At 49.0% G+C, this 16,743-nt stretch overlaps 1 protein-coding gene across 2 annotated transcripts in view; it reads right to left on the reverse strand.

Moving 5' to 3' along the window:
- Positions 1-16,743, reverse strand: part of LOXHD1 (lipoxygenase homology PLAT domains 1) — a 136,092-nt gene that overhangs the window by 55,203 nt on the left and 64,146 nt on the right. For both annotated transcript variants that reach the window (XM_016225121.2, XM_016225120.2), the window contains exons 15-21: positions 14,339-14,415; positions 13,301-13,497; positions 10,722-10,914; positions 6,832-6,992; positions 4,191-4,653; positions 3,567-3,721; positions 2,078-2,211 (exon numbers count right to left, since the gene is read on the reverse strand). In XM_016225121.2, the coding sequence (XP_016080607.2) occupies positions 2,078-2,211; positions 3,567-3,721; positions 4,191-4,653; positions 6,832-6,992; positions 10,722-10,914; positions 13,301-13,497; positions 14,339-14,415 (1,380 nt within the window). The remainder of the gene's footprint in view (positions 1-2,077; positions 2,212-3,566; positions 3,722-4,190; positions 4,654-6,831; positions 6,993-10,721; positions 10,915-13,300; positions 13,498-14,338; positions 14,416-16,743) is intronic.

Raw genomic sequence — 16,743 nt, forward strand, 5'->3', positions numbered from 1 at the left:
CCACAACACCAGCAAGAAAGGGAGGCGAGGAAGAGGAGGAGGTGAGGGGAGAAAGGAGTGGAGGAAGGAAGGGAAAAGAAAGGATGGAGAGGAGAGATGAGTAATGAGGAGGTTCCATTCACAAGAGTGATAAAAATATAAAATACTTGGTTGTAAACTTAACAGGAATGTGTAGCGGCTGTGTGTAGACTACTATAAAGCATTACTGAGATACCTAAAGGAATTCTTGGGTAAATGGAAATGTGTGCCTTGGGGGTAGCACTTAATATTCTAAATATGCAGTTCTCCATACATACATTTAATGGCATAACAATAAAAATTCCAATAGGAGTTTTTTTTTAAATCACTTAATGTCTTGATTTGAAAAGGTAAGAATAGCTAATATTTTTAAAGAATAAAAAGAAGCCAGGTAATGACAGATATTAAAAATAGATTATAAAACTGCAATAACTTAAAAATTGTTGGGCTGGCTCAGAAATGCTAAATCAATGGAGCAGACTTAACTGACCCTAACAGAGCTGCAAGGGGAAGCAGCGGTGTTCACAGCTTGTCCCTGTCCTTACGTTTTTGGCAACACTTTATCCTTTTCAGCTTAAATGCCTTAGATTTTCAGAACATCTTGGGAAGTAAGCTGGGCTGGCATCATTAAGCCCATTTATCAGAAGAGCAAATGAAAGTCCATGAGGATGGAGCAACTTGTCCAGGCTGACCTGGCAAGTTCCTGGCAGAGGATCTACCCCAGGCCAGGACCCTGGATCCCAGCTCTGGGGTTGTCTTATGGCTCTTTGGCACCATCACGATGACCTCATGGAAATCCATGACATCAGGCCATGTGTGAGCTGTGCCTCAGTGTCCCCATCTGGAGCAATCTTGGGCTATTGGGGCAGGATGGAGGTGGGAGATGGGCTGAGCTTCATCACTCCCTGCCCTGCATAGAGGAGAGCCCAGGAAGAGGGCATGCTCCAACAGGCTAAAGGCCAAGAAGTTGTTTAATTAAACAAATATGTAGTTATTGGGTGCCCACTACCTTCCAGGCACTGGCAGGCCCTGGGCAGCACCACAACCCACTTAGGATCTTTTTTGCTTTCCCTTCTGCTTCCCCATCCCACCCCCTACCACATCTCAGAGCCTTCTTTCATGTCTATTGCCCCTTGGCTCCTTTTGACCAAGAGGCAATGTGACCTATTGGTAGAAATACTGTATAGCAGATTCATCATTGATGGGCTGGAGTCCTGGTCCTGGTTCTGACACAATTTGATTCTGGGGCTGCAGTTTCACTTCCCTTGGTGGTGATTCCTTTACTTGTTGGGAGAACAGTACCCCCATCCCAACCTAGCTCCCGGTAGGTGCTGTAACTCCTGAGCAGGAGCCAGCAAACTGTGGTCTGTGGGCTAAAGCTGCCCACCACCTGCTTATGTGCATCCCACACAGTAAGCATGGATTTTACATTTTTAAATGGTTGGGAAAAAATCTAAAGAACAATAATATTTTGTGACATGTGAAAATTACATGAAATTCAAGTTTTGATGTCCATAGCGTTTTACTTGAACAACTACAGTCACTCACTTAGGTGTCATCTACAGGTGCTTTCCTTTTGCAAAGTCAGGTAGAATAGTTGTGACAGAGACCAAGTGGCCCTCAAGCCTAAAATATTTACTATCTGGCCTTTACAGAAAAAGTTTGCTTGTCCCTGGTCTAAAATATTAGAACAATGCTCTGGAAGTCACTTTATACATGGAGGGACGTATGGGTGACTAAGTCTGAGCATGGAGAATGGGCCAGTGATGGTCTAGCAGGGAAGGAAAACCTAATCTTCTGAGTTGATGGACCTCGAGAACCAGATTGGACATTCTACCAGACTGTTACCTGAGAAGGCAAGGAGCTCCAGGGGGCTGCCCAATGAGAGGGAAGGGAGGGAGGCAATGCCCACCTAGCTAGTTATTGGGCTAAACCCACATTACAACGCCCCCTGCTACATCCACCCTCAGACACCACAGCCACCCCACCCTCAACCCTCATTCCAAGACTATCTTAGTGTCAGGCATGGCCTACCCTCCTTCTCTCCAGCCCCACTCACGTGATCTCGTTGTTCATGTCGGTGATGTCCACTCTGTCCAGGAACCATCCTGCTTTGTTGCCCGCATTGTCATGGCGAATCCGAATCTTGGTCAGGGGCCCCAGGTCAATGGCATAGACAGTGAAGGTGTCTGTCTGGGAAGGGCCAAGGTAGCACTCAGAGGGGTGGCACCCTCCCCACCTGGCCACGAGCTTCACCCTCCCAGGACCTAAGGCTGCTGTAAGACCCAAACCAGCAAGAGGCACCCAGATTTATGTTGTGAGATATGTGTGTGAGGGGTGGCTGTTGCATGGGTGTGTGCTGTGTGTGCACATGTGTGCATAAACCCCTTCGACCACAGATTTTAATCAAGTACCTGCTATGAGCTAAAGTGTAAGTCCAAAGAGACTTACAGAAACAGAAGTACTGGGTTTGCTCGCTATTGAGGTGGGAAGACAGAATGTGTGCGAGTGGATGTATATGCACTGGAGGAAACAGGAAACAGATGGCACTAGGACCCTATAAGTGAATGAGATCTTCTTAGCTATAACTTTTTAAACTCTTTGACCCCAGATCATAGTAGCTATACTTTTTCAAGGAAAGTACTGAAACAGAAATAAACCATGATCTTCAAGTCATGGGAAGGGAGTTGAAAGAAGAACCAGGGGTCTCTGAAATAAATTAGTAATGAGGCCAGAAGTATTTTAAGGAATTTGGTTTAGTTCTTTCTTCCTCTGTGTTGATGAAGGAACCTGGCTTTAGGATGAGGGCAGGAATGGAAAAGGTGAGATGAGGTATAGTCTTCTGTCCAGAGGATATTGTGCAATTTCTAAGGATAAAGATGACAGCTGTATTTTTCATGCTTTTCCCACTACACTAGGGAGAGGGAGTGGGTGCATTTCTTTCAGTGCTCAAAAGCTTTTGTGGCTTCATTGCCTCAGGATACAGTCAGGTTCCTCAGCCGGTTTTTCAAGGCCCTCATTCCCCACACCCCTTAGGTTGGTCCCATCAAGCTTCCTAGAGGCAGCACCCACCATGGCTCAGCATTAACCGCAGCCAGCAGCAAAGACTCACTGTCCTACACTGGCCTTCCACATTTCTACTCTCACATCTTTGTCGTGAGGTCCTGTCTTCGGAGAACACCTCTCACTGCTATCTTTGGACATCTACACCATACTCATCCACCAAGGCCATCCATTTACATCTCTCCTTCCACCAAAGCACCATCTTATGGTCACACTTCCTTCCTGAACCCCTGCTCCACCTACTCAGCACCTGAGTGCCTGCTGCCCATACTACCTCCAGTGAGGGAGTCCCTGTGGGCTTCGTGGAGCTGGACCCCCACCTGTACCTTTCTCATGCTCTCCACCAAAAGTGTTGGTACTTCCACAGCTGGTTGGGTTGGACGAAGCTCACTGCTGGACACAGCAGTCATTGTGGGAACCACCAGAGGGCTCCCTCTCTCTGAGTCCCAATCACCTACCCAAGGGCCAGAAAGTCCATACCCTACCTGCCCCGGCTGAAACTTGCTGGACTTGTCTGAAATCCTCAGGGGACGCTCGCCTGTGTCCCCGTACTCCTCGCCATAGATGGTCAGGAAGACGTTGGCACTGGTGCCAGCCTTGGGTATATTCCCCGTGATAACCTGCACCTGGTAGGTGTTGGCTGGAGACAGGGAAAGATGCAACATTGAGGACACCCAGGCCTCTGAGTGCGCCTGAGACTCAGTCTCCGGGACCCAGGTGGGTGGTGGAAGCTGGAAGTATCTACAGATACCCCCCATCTACACTGACCTGGAACCGAATTTGCCCCTCCTCTCTACCCAAGACTTTTTCTTTTTTGCGGTAAAGCCCAAGAGGTCATGAGTCTTGGGGAAATTCACCCTCATCAGCCCTCCTACCGTATGTCCCTATCGCTGAGTTATATCAGGGCTCCTCCGGAGAGCCCTGGGACAAGAGCAATGCTCACCCCCGACAGGGACCTGTCCATGGTGGCATTTAAGACCCGTGTTGGGGGAGCTATTTGGGACCCACGATGGGAGCCCACCCCTGGGGCTTCCCTGTGAGAGGACAGCTAGGTGGCGCCCGGTCCCTGGGGTCCTTGGGGGGGCTGCCTGACCCCCGCTCAGGCTTACGCTCAGGACCCGACCGGCCGGAGGGCGCCAGCTCCACGACAATTTCACTGTCCTCCTTGCCCCGTGCCAGCCAGCGGTTGGGAGCGAACTTGTACTCCTCAATCACCTCCTCCATGCCCGGCTCCAGCTCCTCCTCCTCCTCCTCCTCGCTCTCCTCCTCCTCCTCCTCTTCCGACGAGGACTCCTCCGACGAGGACTCCTCCTCGCTCTCACCCTCCTCGTCGCTGCCCTTCTTCTTCTTCTTCTTCCTCTGCAGCTTGGCCTTCAGGCGCTCCTTCCGGAGCAGCTGCCGCAGCTTGTCTTTCTCCTTCTGCCTGCGGGCCTCCTCCTCGGGCGTGAGCTCCTCCTCCCGCACCATCAGGTGCCGCAGCCACAGCATGTCCACGAACCAGCCGGGCGAGAAGCCCTCGCCCGTGTGCCCGAGCCGCACCTTGAACACCTCCCCGACGTCGGCCGCCTCCAGCTGCGCACAGAGGGGGTGACTGCGGTGGCCGGGCGTCCTCCCCGCGCAGGGAGAGAGGCTCGGGGCCTCCAAGCTCGGAGGCTTCCACGGCTCCCACTCCGGCACACCCCCTGCTTTCTCCGCCCGCCTTCCAGGACCTCTTGCCTAGCCCCCCCCTTCCCACATTTATTTCCTTCTAAACCCCTGTGGTGGTTGAGGTGATCTCCCTGCTTCTCTCCCTCCCCCCCCACCCCCCCAAACACTCACACATCACACTAATCACGCACATCTCACTCTCTCCTATTATTCCTGTTTCCACATCTTTATTTATACAGTTCCCTCACCAGAGTGCCTTTATTCCAACCTCTAACGAAAACCTATTCGCTCAGGCTCCTGAGCTTAATTTTTACATACTTGTCAGTTGGTGCTTTTCAGTGACCTAAAAATCATATATGACTTTTGTAAGACACACACACAAAAATGTTATTTTTGAAAGACAAAAATCTCACCCATGCTGCCAGAGGCCAAGGAGAGCTCGGAAGGAGCCCAGAGCTTAGCCGAGCTCCTGGCCTGGTCTGGCCTGTCCTGGCCTGAATGGACATCCTTTTTATCCACATGAGCTGCCCTCTGTCCTCCCAAGTGGGAATTCCTAAGAGCAGGGGCCGTTTGTTCTCGCTTCTCTCCCCCACTGGGCCCAGCACAGGCTCAAAGGGCAGTGTGGGTGAGTTTAGCTTTTCTTCAGGGGACCAGGTCCTAGGCCTTCCATCAGCCGCTCAATTCTAAGCCTCACAATGAGGTGAGGTCTGGCTCCTGCAAAACTCAGGGAGCCCCTGCCAGTCTCATCAGTCTTTCAGCATCCTGCTGACCTGCCCTCTTCTCAGTGTTTGACACTCCTCAAAGCCCAGTTTCACCAGTTCTCCCAATTACATGCCAGGGAAACCAAGGCCTGGGACTGTCCCATGAGTTGCACAGTGTCCCATAATTGGAGCCCAGACCAAAATGAAAACTCAGATCTTCTGATTCTCTGTTAATAAAGCCACAATGCAGCCAAAACCACCTTTGTGAGAAAATTACCAGCCCAAGTGGAGCCCAGGATCCCTGGGAAAGAGGAATTTCTTCTTCTCAGCTACTTAGGGGATGGGCTTCTGACCTACTGAGTCTCTTCCCAGCACATTGGATCTCCTTTCCAGCTTTTTCCAGGTCACAGTGTCCCTGTGGTCAGCCTGCCCAGGGAGACCTGCTTCTGTCCCCTCTCCCCCATCTGTCTGCCCAGCTGTGAAAGCATCCACCATACCCAGCCAGTCGGTCAGCATCTAGATGTGCCGCTCTGTTACATCTCCATGACTGGTTACCGTTTCCCAAACACTTTGCCTGACACTGACTATTTCGATCCTTCCAGGCAGGTATTATAAAGCCAGGTTTGAACCAGGAAGAATCTGAGGCTCAGAGAGGTACAAGGCGAGGGCCTCCTCCACCTCCTCAGCAGTGCATGGAGGGGTTGACTCAGTGAGGCCCCATCCAGCACTAGCATTCTGTACACCGGCAACGCTGGCCCAGCTCAGCCCAGACCTTCTCTACTGGGCACTGGGTTAGGACTTTTTGCTGAGGGCCCAGCTGCTTGTGTCACACAAATACACACAGAGCACCAGCCTGAACATGCTCCCTAATACAAATGCATGTGCGCGCGCACACACACACACACACACACACTCTCTCTCACATGTTCTGTATCAAATATTCATGTGTCCCCCAAAGAGCACCATCCTTGCATCTTCCTCTCCTGTTAACGATATGCCCATATCCTCATCTCCTTTCTCCTCTACTCAAAGGGGAGTGTTGGGGCCCAGGGGCACTCAAAGCACCACCACGAGACCCCATGGCCTCCTAGTATCCTGCCTGGGACGCATGGCCCTGTCCTCAGGCCAACAGAGCTGTAGAACCAGAGGCCTAGTGCCAAAATTTGCTAAAGTAGATTTATCTACTCCATCGCTTCTCAGAACTGGCAGCACATTAGTATCATCAGTAGAGCTTTTCAAAGCATCCCCAGAAATTTCTCACTTCACTGATCAGGGTATGGAGCAATTTTTTCTTAAAGCTCTCCAGGTGAGTCTAATAAGAAGCCAGAGAACCACTGATCTAGTCCAATCCCTTCCATTTCAGGCGTTCACCGGGCCCTCTGTTGGCCTTCCCCCCACACACCTGGAATGTGTCCTTGGATGCCCGCTCAAAAACTTTTGAGCGGCTGGAGAGGAACAGCACTTCTGTCTTGCCTTTCTCGCCATAGATCTGTATGTAGACTTGGGCAGTGGTGGTGGCGCCGCCCACATCTCCCGTCCAAACCTCAACCTCATAGTGGACCACTGGGTGGGCATGTGGGGAGAGAAATAGAACATTTAGTAATCATTACAACAGCAATGATAGTAACAAAAATTATTTCCCAAGCCAGTACTTGTGTCCAGTGCTTCACAGACATCATCTCTAATTCTCTCATCAATATCACGCGTAAGTACTATGATCCCCATTTTACAGGTGGACAAACAGAGGCATAGAGGAACTGAGTAGGTGGCAGAAATGGCAAACCCAAGCAATCAGACTCTAAAACTGAGTCATCCACCGCACCACATGTGTCCTCCAGAACCAGAAATGCGGAGTAGTCAATACACCAGCTGGCACTCTCGGTTGTGTGCCTCCCCCTGGATACACACCATGGGGCAGAAGGAAGCAAAGGCTGTTTGTTTGTTTCTTTTTTCAGTACAGGGCAAGGGTTTGGAATTATAATTATTATTTAAATATATATACATTTCAGATGATACCAACAGGTACATCCACACACACAGAGTTGTCTATATTTTTCAGGATGGCTTTACCAAGTTGTTAGAGGGTGAAAATGTGTTATAGGTACACAGCACTAGAGGGCACCTCCCAGTGGAGAGGGAAATGCCTTCCAGAACTATGAGGCCATAAAATTTCAAAGTGACTGTTATAAGACTTGCCCTCTCAGCAATGCTGTAAGACAATAACATGATATTCTTTTTCAAGTGAAGATTTTTATTTTCAGCAAGATGATCTTCCATTAGCATAGCAATGTGTGAAATTTGGGGCTGAAAACAAGAGGACTAGCTGTGAGTTTGAAGAAGTTGAACTAGAAATACCAGGCTCAGCTGGGAGTGAGGGTGGGCTAGCACATGGACAATAGGGGGTATGGTAAAAGATGACATTCTGAATGGAGAGAACCCCCAACCCCATTCTGTCCCTTGGTTCTCAGAACAATAGGCAGCCAGGATGATACAAAATTAGGACAAATCAAAATGAGCAATCAGAGAACAAGAACCCGCTATTGGAAATTAATATGGGGTCGCTGAAATAGAATATTCCACTGCAAGGATAAAGTCAAGAACAGCTCTGAAGAACAAAAAGGAAATCTGTTCCCAAGAACAAAATGACAAATTTTAGAAAGGCTAGAAAATCAGAGGAAGTCCAATATCTTACTAAGAGTTCAGTTCTAATGAAAACAAAGGGAACAGAGAGTTGGTGGTCATCAAAGAAATAATACAAAATAAGTCCCCAAACTAAAAAATGTGTCTCAATTGAAAAAGCCCATGAGTTCCAAGAGCAATGGATGAAACTAAAATCACAAAAGGCAGTGAGGACATCATGAAATTTCAGAATGCCAGAGATAGAAATAGGATCCTATAAGCTCTTAGAGAGGAAAAAAGCCCCAAAGTGTTGGATCACAGGATGGCATCAGACTTCTCAATTGCAACACAGGGAGCTAGGAGATGGTAGAAAATTTTCTTCTAAACTCTAAGGGAAAAATGAGTTCAACTCAGGATTCTGTAGCAAGTCAAACTATTGATCAACTATGAGAGTAGATGAAAGACATTTGCAGACCAGCAAAGTCTCAACATTTCTCTCCCATGCACCTTTTCTCAGGAGAAAGTGTCCTACTGACATGAGGAAATAAACCAAAGAAGAGGAAGACATGAAACCCAGGAAGTGGGAAACCAAAAAAAGAGGAATTTCCAAAAAGATGGCAAAAAGGAATTCCCCAAAGGACAGCTTTGTGGCAGCCTACAGAGCAGGACAGAGGCTCCTAAAGAAATGTCTTAAGACAGGAATTGGGGAAGAAAGAGGTAGAGAGGAAATCAACAGGATTCCTGTTGGGTTTGAACATATGCACAAGTTTTTAGTTTTGTTAGAGCCATGGAGATAAGGTGGTGTTATGGGAGAACTGTGTCTCCCCAAAGTCATATGTTGAAACCCTAATCTTTAGTATCTCAGAATGGGACTGTATTTGGAGATAGGGCCTTTAAAGAGGTGATTAAGTTAAAATGGGCTATTAGGGTTAAAGCCTAATCCAACATGATGGGTGACTTTATAAGAGGAGGAGCCTAGGACACAGACATGCCCAAGCACAGAGGGAAGACCATGTGAACACATAGTGAGAAGGCAGCCATCTGCAAAGCAAGAGAAAGGCCTCACAAGAAACCCAAACTATTCACACTTTGATCTTGGACTGCCAGCCTCCGGAACTGAGAAAATAAATGTCTGTTGTTTAAGCCACCTAGACTGTGTTATTTTGTTATGGCAGACCAAGCACACTTACATAGATAGGTGGGCATATAGATGGGTATACAGACATACAGATGGGTGTATAGAAAACTACGCAAATGAAAAAACGAGGCTATCACCAACTCCAGGAAAAAACCCAGAAAGTTGTACAAAAGATGAAATACAATCATCGTATAGAAGCTATCTCAGCAGTGAATGATATTTGCATAGTCATAATAAGGTAAAAATTGAATATTGATTTAATTTTACTGAAGGTTGAAGGAGGGGAAGTGTGTAGGCGTACACGCACACTCGTGTACATGCATATGTGCTGAAAGACCTAAATCCTCCTCTCCCAAAGTAGGGAGTCAGTAGCTAATGTCTATGGCTGAAAAATCAGGAAATTGACAAGCAGATTATTTAAAGTGTGGAGATAAATTTCAGAAGAAAAAGCTAAAGCAGTTTAAAAGTCGTTACCTCTGAAGAAGGGGGATGAGGTAGAGGGAAGGGAACTCCTGCTCTTTCACCTTTTTGCTGTTAACTAGTACCTGTATTACTCTGTTGGAAATCGAGTTCTAATTCATAAAAAGAGGGAAGGAGTTGATTCTTCACACTGGCAGGTACTACAAAATGTGATGTGACACAGCCCTCAAGGAACCCACAGGTTAGTTGGGGACAGAAAATGCACACACAAAAGACACAAAGGGTCCGGAAGAGGAGGTGAGTTTGGATTGGGGCTCCTTCTTGGGGGAGCTTCCTGTGGAAGTGAGCCTTGGGCAAGTTGTTTCAGGGTAGATGTAGAGACGCAGAGGTGAGGAAAGTGACCTTCTTTGTGCCTGGTTTTGGTTCCACTGTCTTCCTGACCCTCTAGAAAACCTCTTGTTTCTCTGAGCCCTACCATAATCTATGGCTCTTGCATTATGTGCAATGAGTGGCTGATCATCCTGAACTTCACCTTCATTCACAGATGTCACCACCCTGTCCATCAAGGCCCCCACCCCCATGCCATTGCTAACCCCCTCAGCCTGCTTCATTTTCTTCATCACAGCTCTTACTTGGCATTGTTGTGTATATTTATTGTTTGTTTCCCCTGGTGGAATGTAAAATCCATGAGGACAGGATTTTATTTTTCTCATGGCTGCCCCAACAGAGCCCAGGGCAGTGCTGGCTCAGAGAAACATTGATATATATTTATTGAATAAATAAACAGCTTAATCTCCTCAGCCAGTCTTCCCGGGGGAAGACATGGACTATGTCCTCTTGTACACAGGGTTGAGAATGTACATTTCTTATGAAGTCACTTGCTGCCTTTAGCCAAGAACAGAATGTTTCATCTTATGAGTCCTCAGTTTCCCCATCTGTACAATGAGCCCTCTTCCTTCCCAGAAAATGGTACCAGTGGCAACTGGAAGCCCCCATTTTCTCCCCTCGGACTCCCCCTTGAAGACAAGACCCAAGTTGCCCCATAGTCCTTCCTCTACCCTACCCCACCTCACAGAGAAATAATGCTGATATCCCCACCCCTGCCACCTCCATACATTTCTGGATCTCCACGACCTCACTGGGATAGAGCTCCACCTGCAGGCGCCCGTCAGCCTGGTTCTTGTCCAGCCAGCGGTTGGCAGGGAAGGTGTACTGCTTGCCTTGGCGGGGCACGCGGATCTGCACACTGCCCAGGAACCAGCTGGCACCCCTGCCCGCGCCGTCGTGCCCGATCACCAGCCGGTTGATCTGGAAGGAAACCCAGGCTGCAGGTGAGCAAGGAGTCGGTGCCCAGAAACCTCCATGCCTCCATCCCTACCTTCCCAAACACCTGCACAAACTGTGACTCAGCCCCACCTCCAGTTTCTCAGGTGAGGGAAGAAGCTGGGTCTGAGTCCTGTTTGCCATCAGCCAGCTGGTGGGCTAGGGCACCACCTCTCCTGCCCAAGTCTCCTTTCCTTCCTCTTTAGTCCAGCTCACCTCCCAGGAAAGATGTGAGAAGCAAGTGGGGGAAGAGGTGTGGCATGAACTTGGAAAGCTCAGGTATATACTTAGTAATGTTAGGCAGGTACTTAATATGCACTTAATAATAATGAGGTGACTTCAAAAGAAAGCAAACATGCCAAATATTAGCCATCTGTGTCTGGTAGCCATGTTACTGATGTGGCTTAGTTTTGTTTTAAACAATACACTGGTGCATGTGCTTCTGCATTTCTTCTTCGACACATCCATCCTATAGGTGACAGAATATGTGGACAGCCTCTCAGGGTGCTGTCATTTTCTGTCCAATTCCTCCTCTCCCTCTTGGACCGGAGGAACATTTTCCTCTTTCCAATAACACTCAGTTCTTCACTTGCTTTGCTATTTTACATTGTAACAGCTTTGCCCACAGGCAACATAGATGATCACATAGATGATCAGGTTACCATCCTTATATGTACTTGGCTCTTCAGTGTTCAAATTGCTTTTACATTTTTTTAAAATGTTGTTTACTGGGCAATTCTAATGTCAGATGGAATTATCAGATAGCCTTTGAGATCCCTTCCAGCCCCCCAGATTCACCCTGGGATGGTTTGGAGAGGTAATGTTAGCTATGAGTCTGGTGCCAAAACACCAAATTTAGAAAATTGGCCATGTCAGACCTGATCTCACTGTTATGAGTACCCAGTGCCTCTTTGCAGCTGGTAGTGGAAACATTGTCATAACTGAGTGCATGTAGCCAGGTCCCCTGCAGTCATTGGGAGGAAACCAACTGTGTACAAACAGCCTGAGAGCTTTTTGGGTGCATGCCAAGGGACATGGAGAGCCTCATTGTCTTTCGGTGGTGCTGGGACTGTGACAGTCCTAGGGAGGGACTGCTGAAAGAATAAAGACAGAGATAAGTGTCTTCTACCTGATATGACAGGAAGCTCAATAAGGGCAGGGACTGTCTTTCAATTCCACACCTAGCACCTGACTTGGAGCAATAGTTATTGACGTGGCACTAGTGAATAACAGCTAGTGTTTACTGAGCACTTACTATATGCATGTGGGTGTAATTTACACATGGTAGGTAAATGGAAACCTTGGGCTGTAGACCCAGGCAGTGGGCAGCCAGAGCCCACACTCTTAACCTCTTGGTCACACTGCTTGTTGAGCGGGGGAGGTTCAGAAATACAAGGAAGGGCCCAGATGCCCTCCCCCTTCCCTCGGATGTCCAATTTATCTTCCAGCTGCTGCTAGAAATCCTAAGAATAGGGAACAGCATTTCACTCTACAATTATTAACTCAGCTTAAAATGTAAATACATTTTGATTTAAGAAATTTTGATAGAAGCTCATTGCCTTCAAGGCATACACAACTGACCTGAGGTCATTTCCCAGCCAGTATTCTGATGAAGCACCTGAAATAGGGTGAGGTTGCCCAGAGGGGAGGGAGCAGGAGAGGTGGAGCTGTAGATGGGAACCTTGTTGCCATCTGAATTTCCACAAGCCACACCCTGAGAGGGGCAGGTGGCAGCACGAAGCCCAGCTCAGATGTTTCTAGAAATATTTCCAACCTCAGGTCCAGGGAGTTAGGCCCATGCTTCTCCAGATGAAGCACTCAGACCCCTTGCAGCAGGGCCTCCCGGAGCCCTGACAGAGAGAGACTCCCGGGTCCCCTCTCCCAAGGCGGAATCTCTCAGATGTGGCCTGGGAGTGTACACAGAAACACGCTTCCTGGGAATGACACTGACCCACACTCAGGCTTGCAACTAGGAAGTGTGTTCAGCTCCTTTCTTCAGTCCTCCTCTTTCCTTCCCTGCACACCAGTGTCCCCTTCTCCAGTGTCTGGAACCTAGGTCCACTGGTCCTGGCTACAGAGGTAAAGGAAATGGTGGGTCTACAGACACTAAATACATGCATCCCATCCCCAAAGAGTGAGTACTCGGGAAGCTTAACCACTGTTCACATATCTTCTGCTGCTCTAGGGCATAGCTGGAAAATAATATACCTCATTAACTCCCACATGGGCTTTTTTCCCCCTTCAAAATAAGTTCATCTGTGTGAGCAAGTGATTGTGTGTGTCTGTGCATGTATGTGTGTGTATCCACATGTAGATAGATATATGCAGGGGAACAGGTGAGATGCTGCCATGTGCTCCTCGGAAGACTTACAGTTCCAATGTTCAGGGTCTCAAGGGTAAACTCGTCCACCCGGCCACGTTCAAAATAGTCCTTCAAGTTGTTGTCAGAGACAAGAAGGTCTTGCTTGATGGTGTCAGATTTATCCCCATAGAGCTTGATGTAGACTGTGGAGTCGGTGCTGGCCCCAGGAAGGTCCCCCGTCTTTAAACTGATGTGATAGCGGTAGTCTGAACAGTCCGAGGCAGGAGGCAGGAAGGGTGGGGGTTAGTGCAGGGCGTCGGGAAGCAGCGTGGAGCAGGAAGGTGGTCTGCAACCAGGGGGGACTCTTGCTTTCTCTAAGTAGCCCTGTGACTTGGGACAGGGCTCCCTTCATCCCTGTGGAGTCCCCTCATCTGCGACATCAGATTCTGACACCTGCTTGGCCTGCCCCCCACGTGTGAACGTGTCAGAGCGGGAAAGCATGCAGTACTAACATGGACGAGACAAAGGACTGGACGCAATTCTCGTCTAACGGACGAGGTACCGGAGGAAAAGGGAGCGTCGACCTTTGCCAACAGTATTTAGTGCGTTATATACACAGTGTTATTGCTAACTGTTCTGACCTCGGCTTTATAAGTGAGGGTTCGAAGCCTCAGAAGCTTATGCGTTTGGCTCAAGATGTCAACAGCTGGTCAGTAGCCAGCCAGGAGTGAAGTCCTAATGTGGACCTAAAGCCCCCTGCTGATAAGTGGGACACTGCCCTGACGCTACCCAGGAAGGTTTGCATCATCCATGCACAAGGAAGGACAAAACCTCTAGGGAAAGGAGAAGCCGGTTAGCTTTAGCATTATTGCTTCTGTTGATCTAATCAACAGAGGGCCAAATGCTCTCACGGCCTCACCCCCAGGGCCACAGAGTCTGTGTGCACAGCGTGGAGAGACAGATTTCCAGACCCTCCCTCAGAGCCTCTTCCTCTCCACCCTCCCCAGGGACGAAGTGAAGCCCCTCTAGGGCTTGCTTCTGTGCAGCCAAGGGAGGGCGCCTGTTGCGCCCAGGGCCCAGCCATCACCGGGCATCGGGACAACTTACTCTTCAGTGTTGCATTGCTGTCGCTGGGCAGCAGCTCTCGGACCAACTGCCCATCGTCCTTATCTTTGTCCAGCCACCTGGTGGGCAAATGAGGGGCTGTCAGCTCTTTGAGAGGGGCAGGCAGACAACCAACCATCACACAGTTTGTGCAGAGTCGCCAGGGAGACCAGCACTTTGGATTCAAGCAAAGGAAAATGGTTCCACTAGAGCACAGAACAGAGGATCCCAACCCAGGCTGGGGAGGGAGGACTGCCCTGAGGAGGTGATGTTTGGCTGAGATTGGAAGGGTGACAAGGAGTTAACTAGGGGAAGGGGAGGCGTATTCTGGAAGGAACAACGTAGGCTGGGGTAAACTGACCAAAGGCCAGTGTGGATGGACTGCAGTGAGTAAAGGTTAGGTGCTGGCAGATGAGCCCGGAGAGGTAGAAGGATCACTCGATGTGGGACCTTGGCCATCATGGTAAACAAGCTTGTCCTAAACACCACGAACACCTGGGACATCGTTATCATCAAAACAACCACCTTTTCCCCAAAAGCCCACCTTGTGCGGGCACTGAGCTAAGGGCTCTGGGGTGGGGAGAACACAGAGGAGATACACTAAGATAAATGAGACACGGCCCAGCCCTTAGAGGGCCTACGGTCTGGCTAAGAAGACAGGATAGACTGACCAGGGCACTGAAGACCAAGATGGGGATGGATGTTAGACCAGAGTAGGTGCAACAGGAATTTAGAGAAAAGAGAAAGGGTTGTGGTGAAGGGGCTTTGATCTGAATCCTCAAGGATGCGTGAGATTTGCCAACACGGAGGAGCTGGCGTGGACCCTGCAGGGCTGCGGTTGGATAGCTGACTAATCAATCTGCTGTAGTGGGCCATGGACCCAGCTCTCTGCTGGTCATCCCCCAGCAAAGACACTGGACGAATTCACCTGAAAAGCACCGTTCCCAGTGAGCTCAGAGACCCAGTCTGAGAAATCAATCACACAAGCACAGGTTGTCTCAGCCCCCGTACTCAAGATGGTCTATGATATGGGGTGATGAGTGGAAGAAACACCCTTGTTGCTCTCCAGGGCAATGAGGAAACCAAGATACTCGCATCTTGACCAACTGTCTCCCCATTTGCCTATGCCTTGGTGCTTATTTTTGCAGCCCATTCCTGTTATACTTTTGAGAGGGGGGCAATTCCCAGGCCATAGGAGTATCTAAGGGAGCCCAGGCACTGCCTCCTCACCTGCCCTCTTGATATGGAGCTCAGGTTGCACCGAACCACAGTTCTCAGGGTCAATGTACTGCCCCCTCCCAGGGGTCAATGCAGGCAGTACTGTGGTTGCCCCATGCCTTCTCTTCCTCCCTCCCTCCCTCCCTCCCCAAGCACATTATCTTATATTCCCACGGACCTTGCTGTCAGCTGGTTGTTAGCTAGCATTAAAATGTTAGCTGACAACCAAGTTGATACACTTCCCATGGGCTTTGGTGCTGTGAATCTAGAACATCAAAAAACATTTGCTATTCTAAGACATGAAGATCTAGTTGGGGAATTCTAGGCATTGATGACAGCACCAAAGGGAAAGGGAGAGATATTTGGGAGCAGGAGACTGCTGGCAAGAGCCCCTCAAATCAACCCATTAGGAGCCTCCCCCTCTGTCTCTGCTGCTGAAGTCATGCTGGCATCTCCCACACACATGGAGACTGCAGAGAAGGGTGGAAAGCAGCCCTGGCCACGCATTCCGAGGGACAGAAAGGATGGAAAATCAACCAGCCCTCAGCCATAGGAACATCCCACCTCTCTCCATTCTCTCCACCACCTATCCATCCCCAGGCCATCCCCAGCTGTCAAAGGAAACCATGACTTGTCATTTCAGTTTCCACCTCAATACTTGCAGGATATTAATATATATTCCCACATATAGCCTTTTCTTTCAGCTTCGAACACTTCAGCCTGGTTTCAGAGTCAACTGTTGCTAAATGGACAAGCCAGTCGCTGGTGGTTTTGTGACTCTCCCTGGGCTCACAAGAATGTGCCAGTATGCATGTGTCTGCAGTCACACACACAAATGCACACACAACACACACCTGCCATAGCTAAAACACTCCCTGATCCTGGCAGGGAGATTTCGGTAAATTGGCCTGGTTTGTCTCCCTCTCCCAGGCAGTTAAAATAATAGCTCAGGTAAAAAAGAAGCAATGTGTGAGCACAGGCTCTTCAAAGTTCTCCTGGGTCCTAAGTCAGCAAATGCCATCATCACATGCCCCAGCAAGATATAAGAATCCATTTTTTAAAAGGTGCATGGAGTATTTGGGGGAAGGGAGAGCTCTGGGGTGTTTGGGGGCCTCAGCTCGTGTTCTGCCCTGCAGTCAACATCATCGGCATCACCGGCAGCAGACTTGGGTCCTTTCAAAGTGCAACCC

This window comes from Miniopterus natalensis, chromosome 7 (assembly GCF_054644295.1).
Source record: "Miniopterus natalensis isolate mMinNat1 chromosome 7, mMinNat1.hap1, whole genome shotgun sequence".
NCBI classification, from domain to species: domain Eukaryota; kingdom Metazoa; phylum Chordata; class Mammalia; order Chiroptera; family Miniopteridae; genus Miniopterus; species Miniopterus natalensis.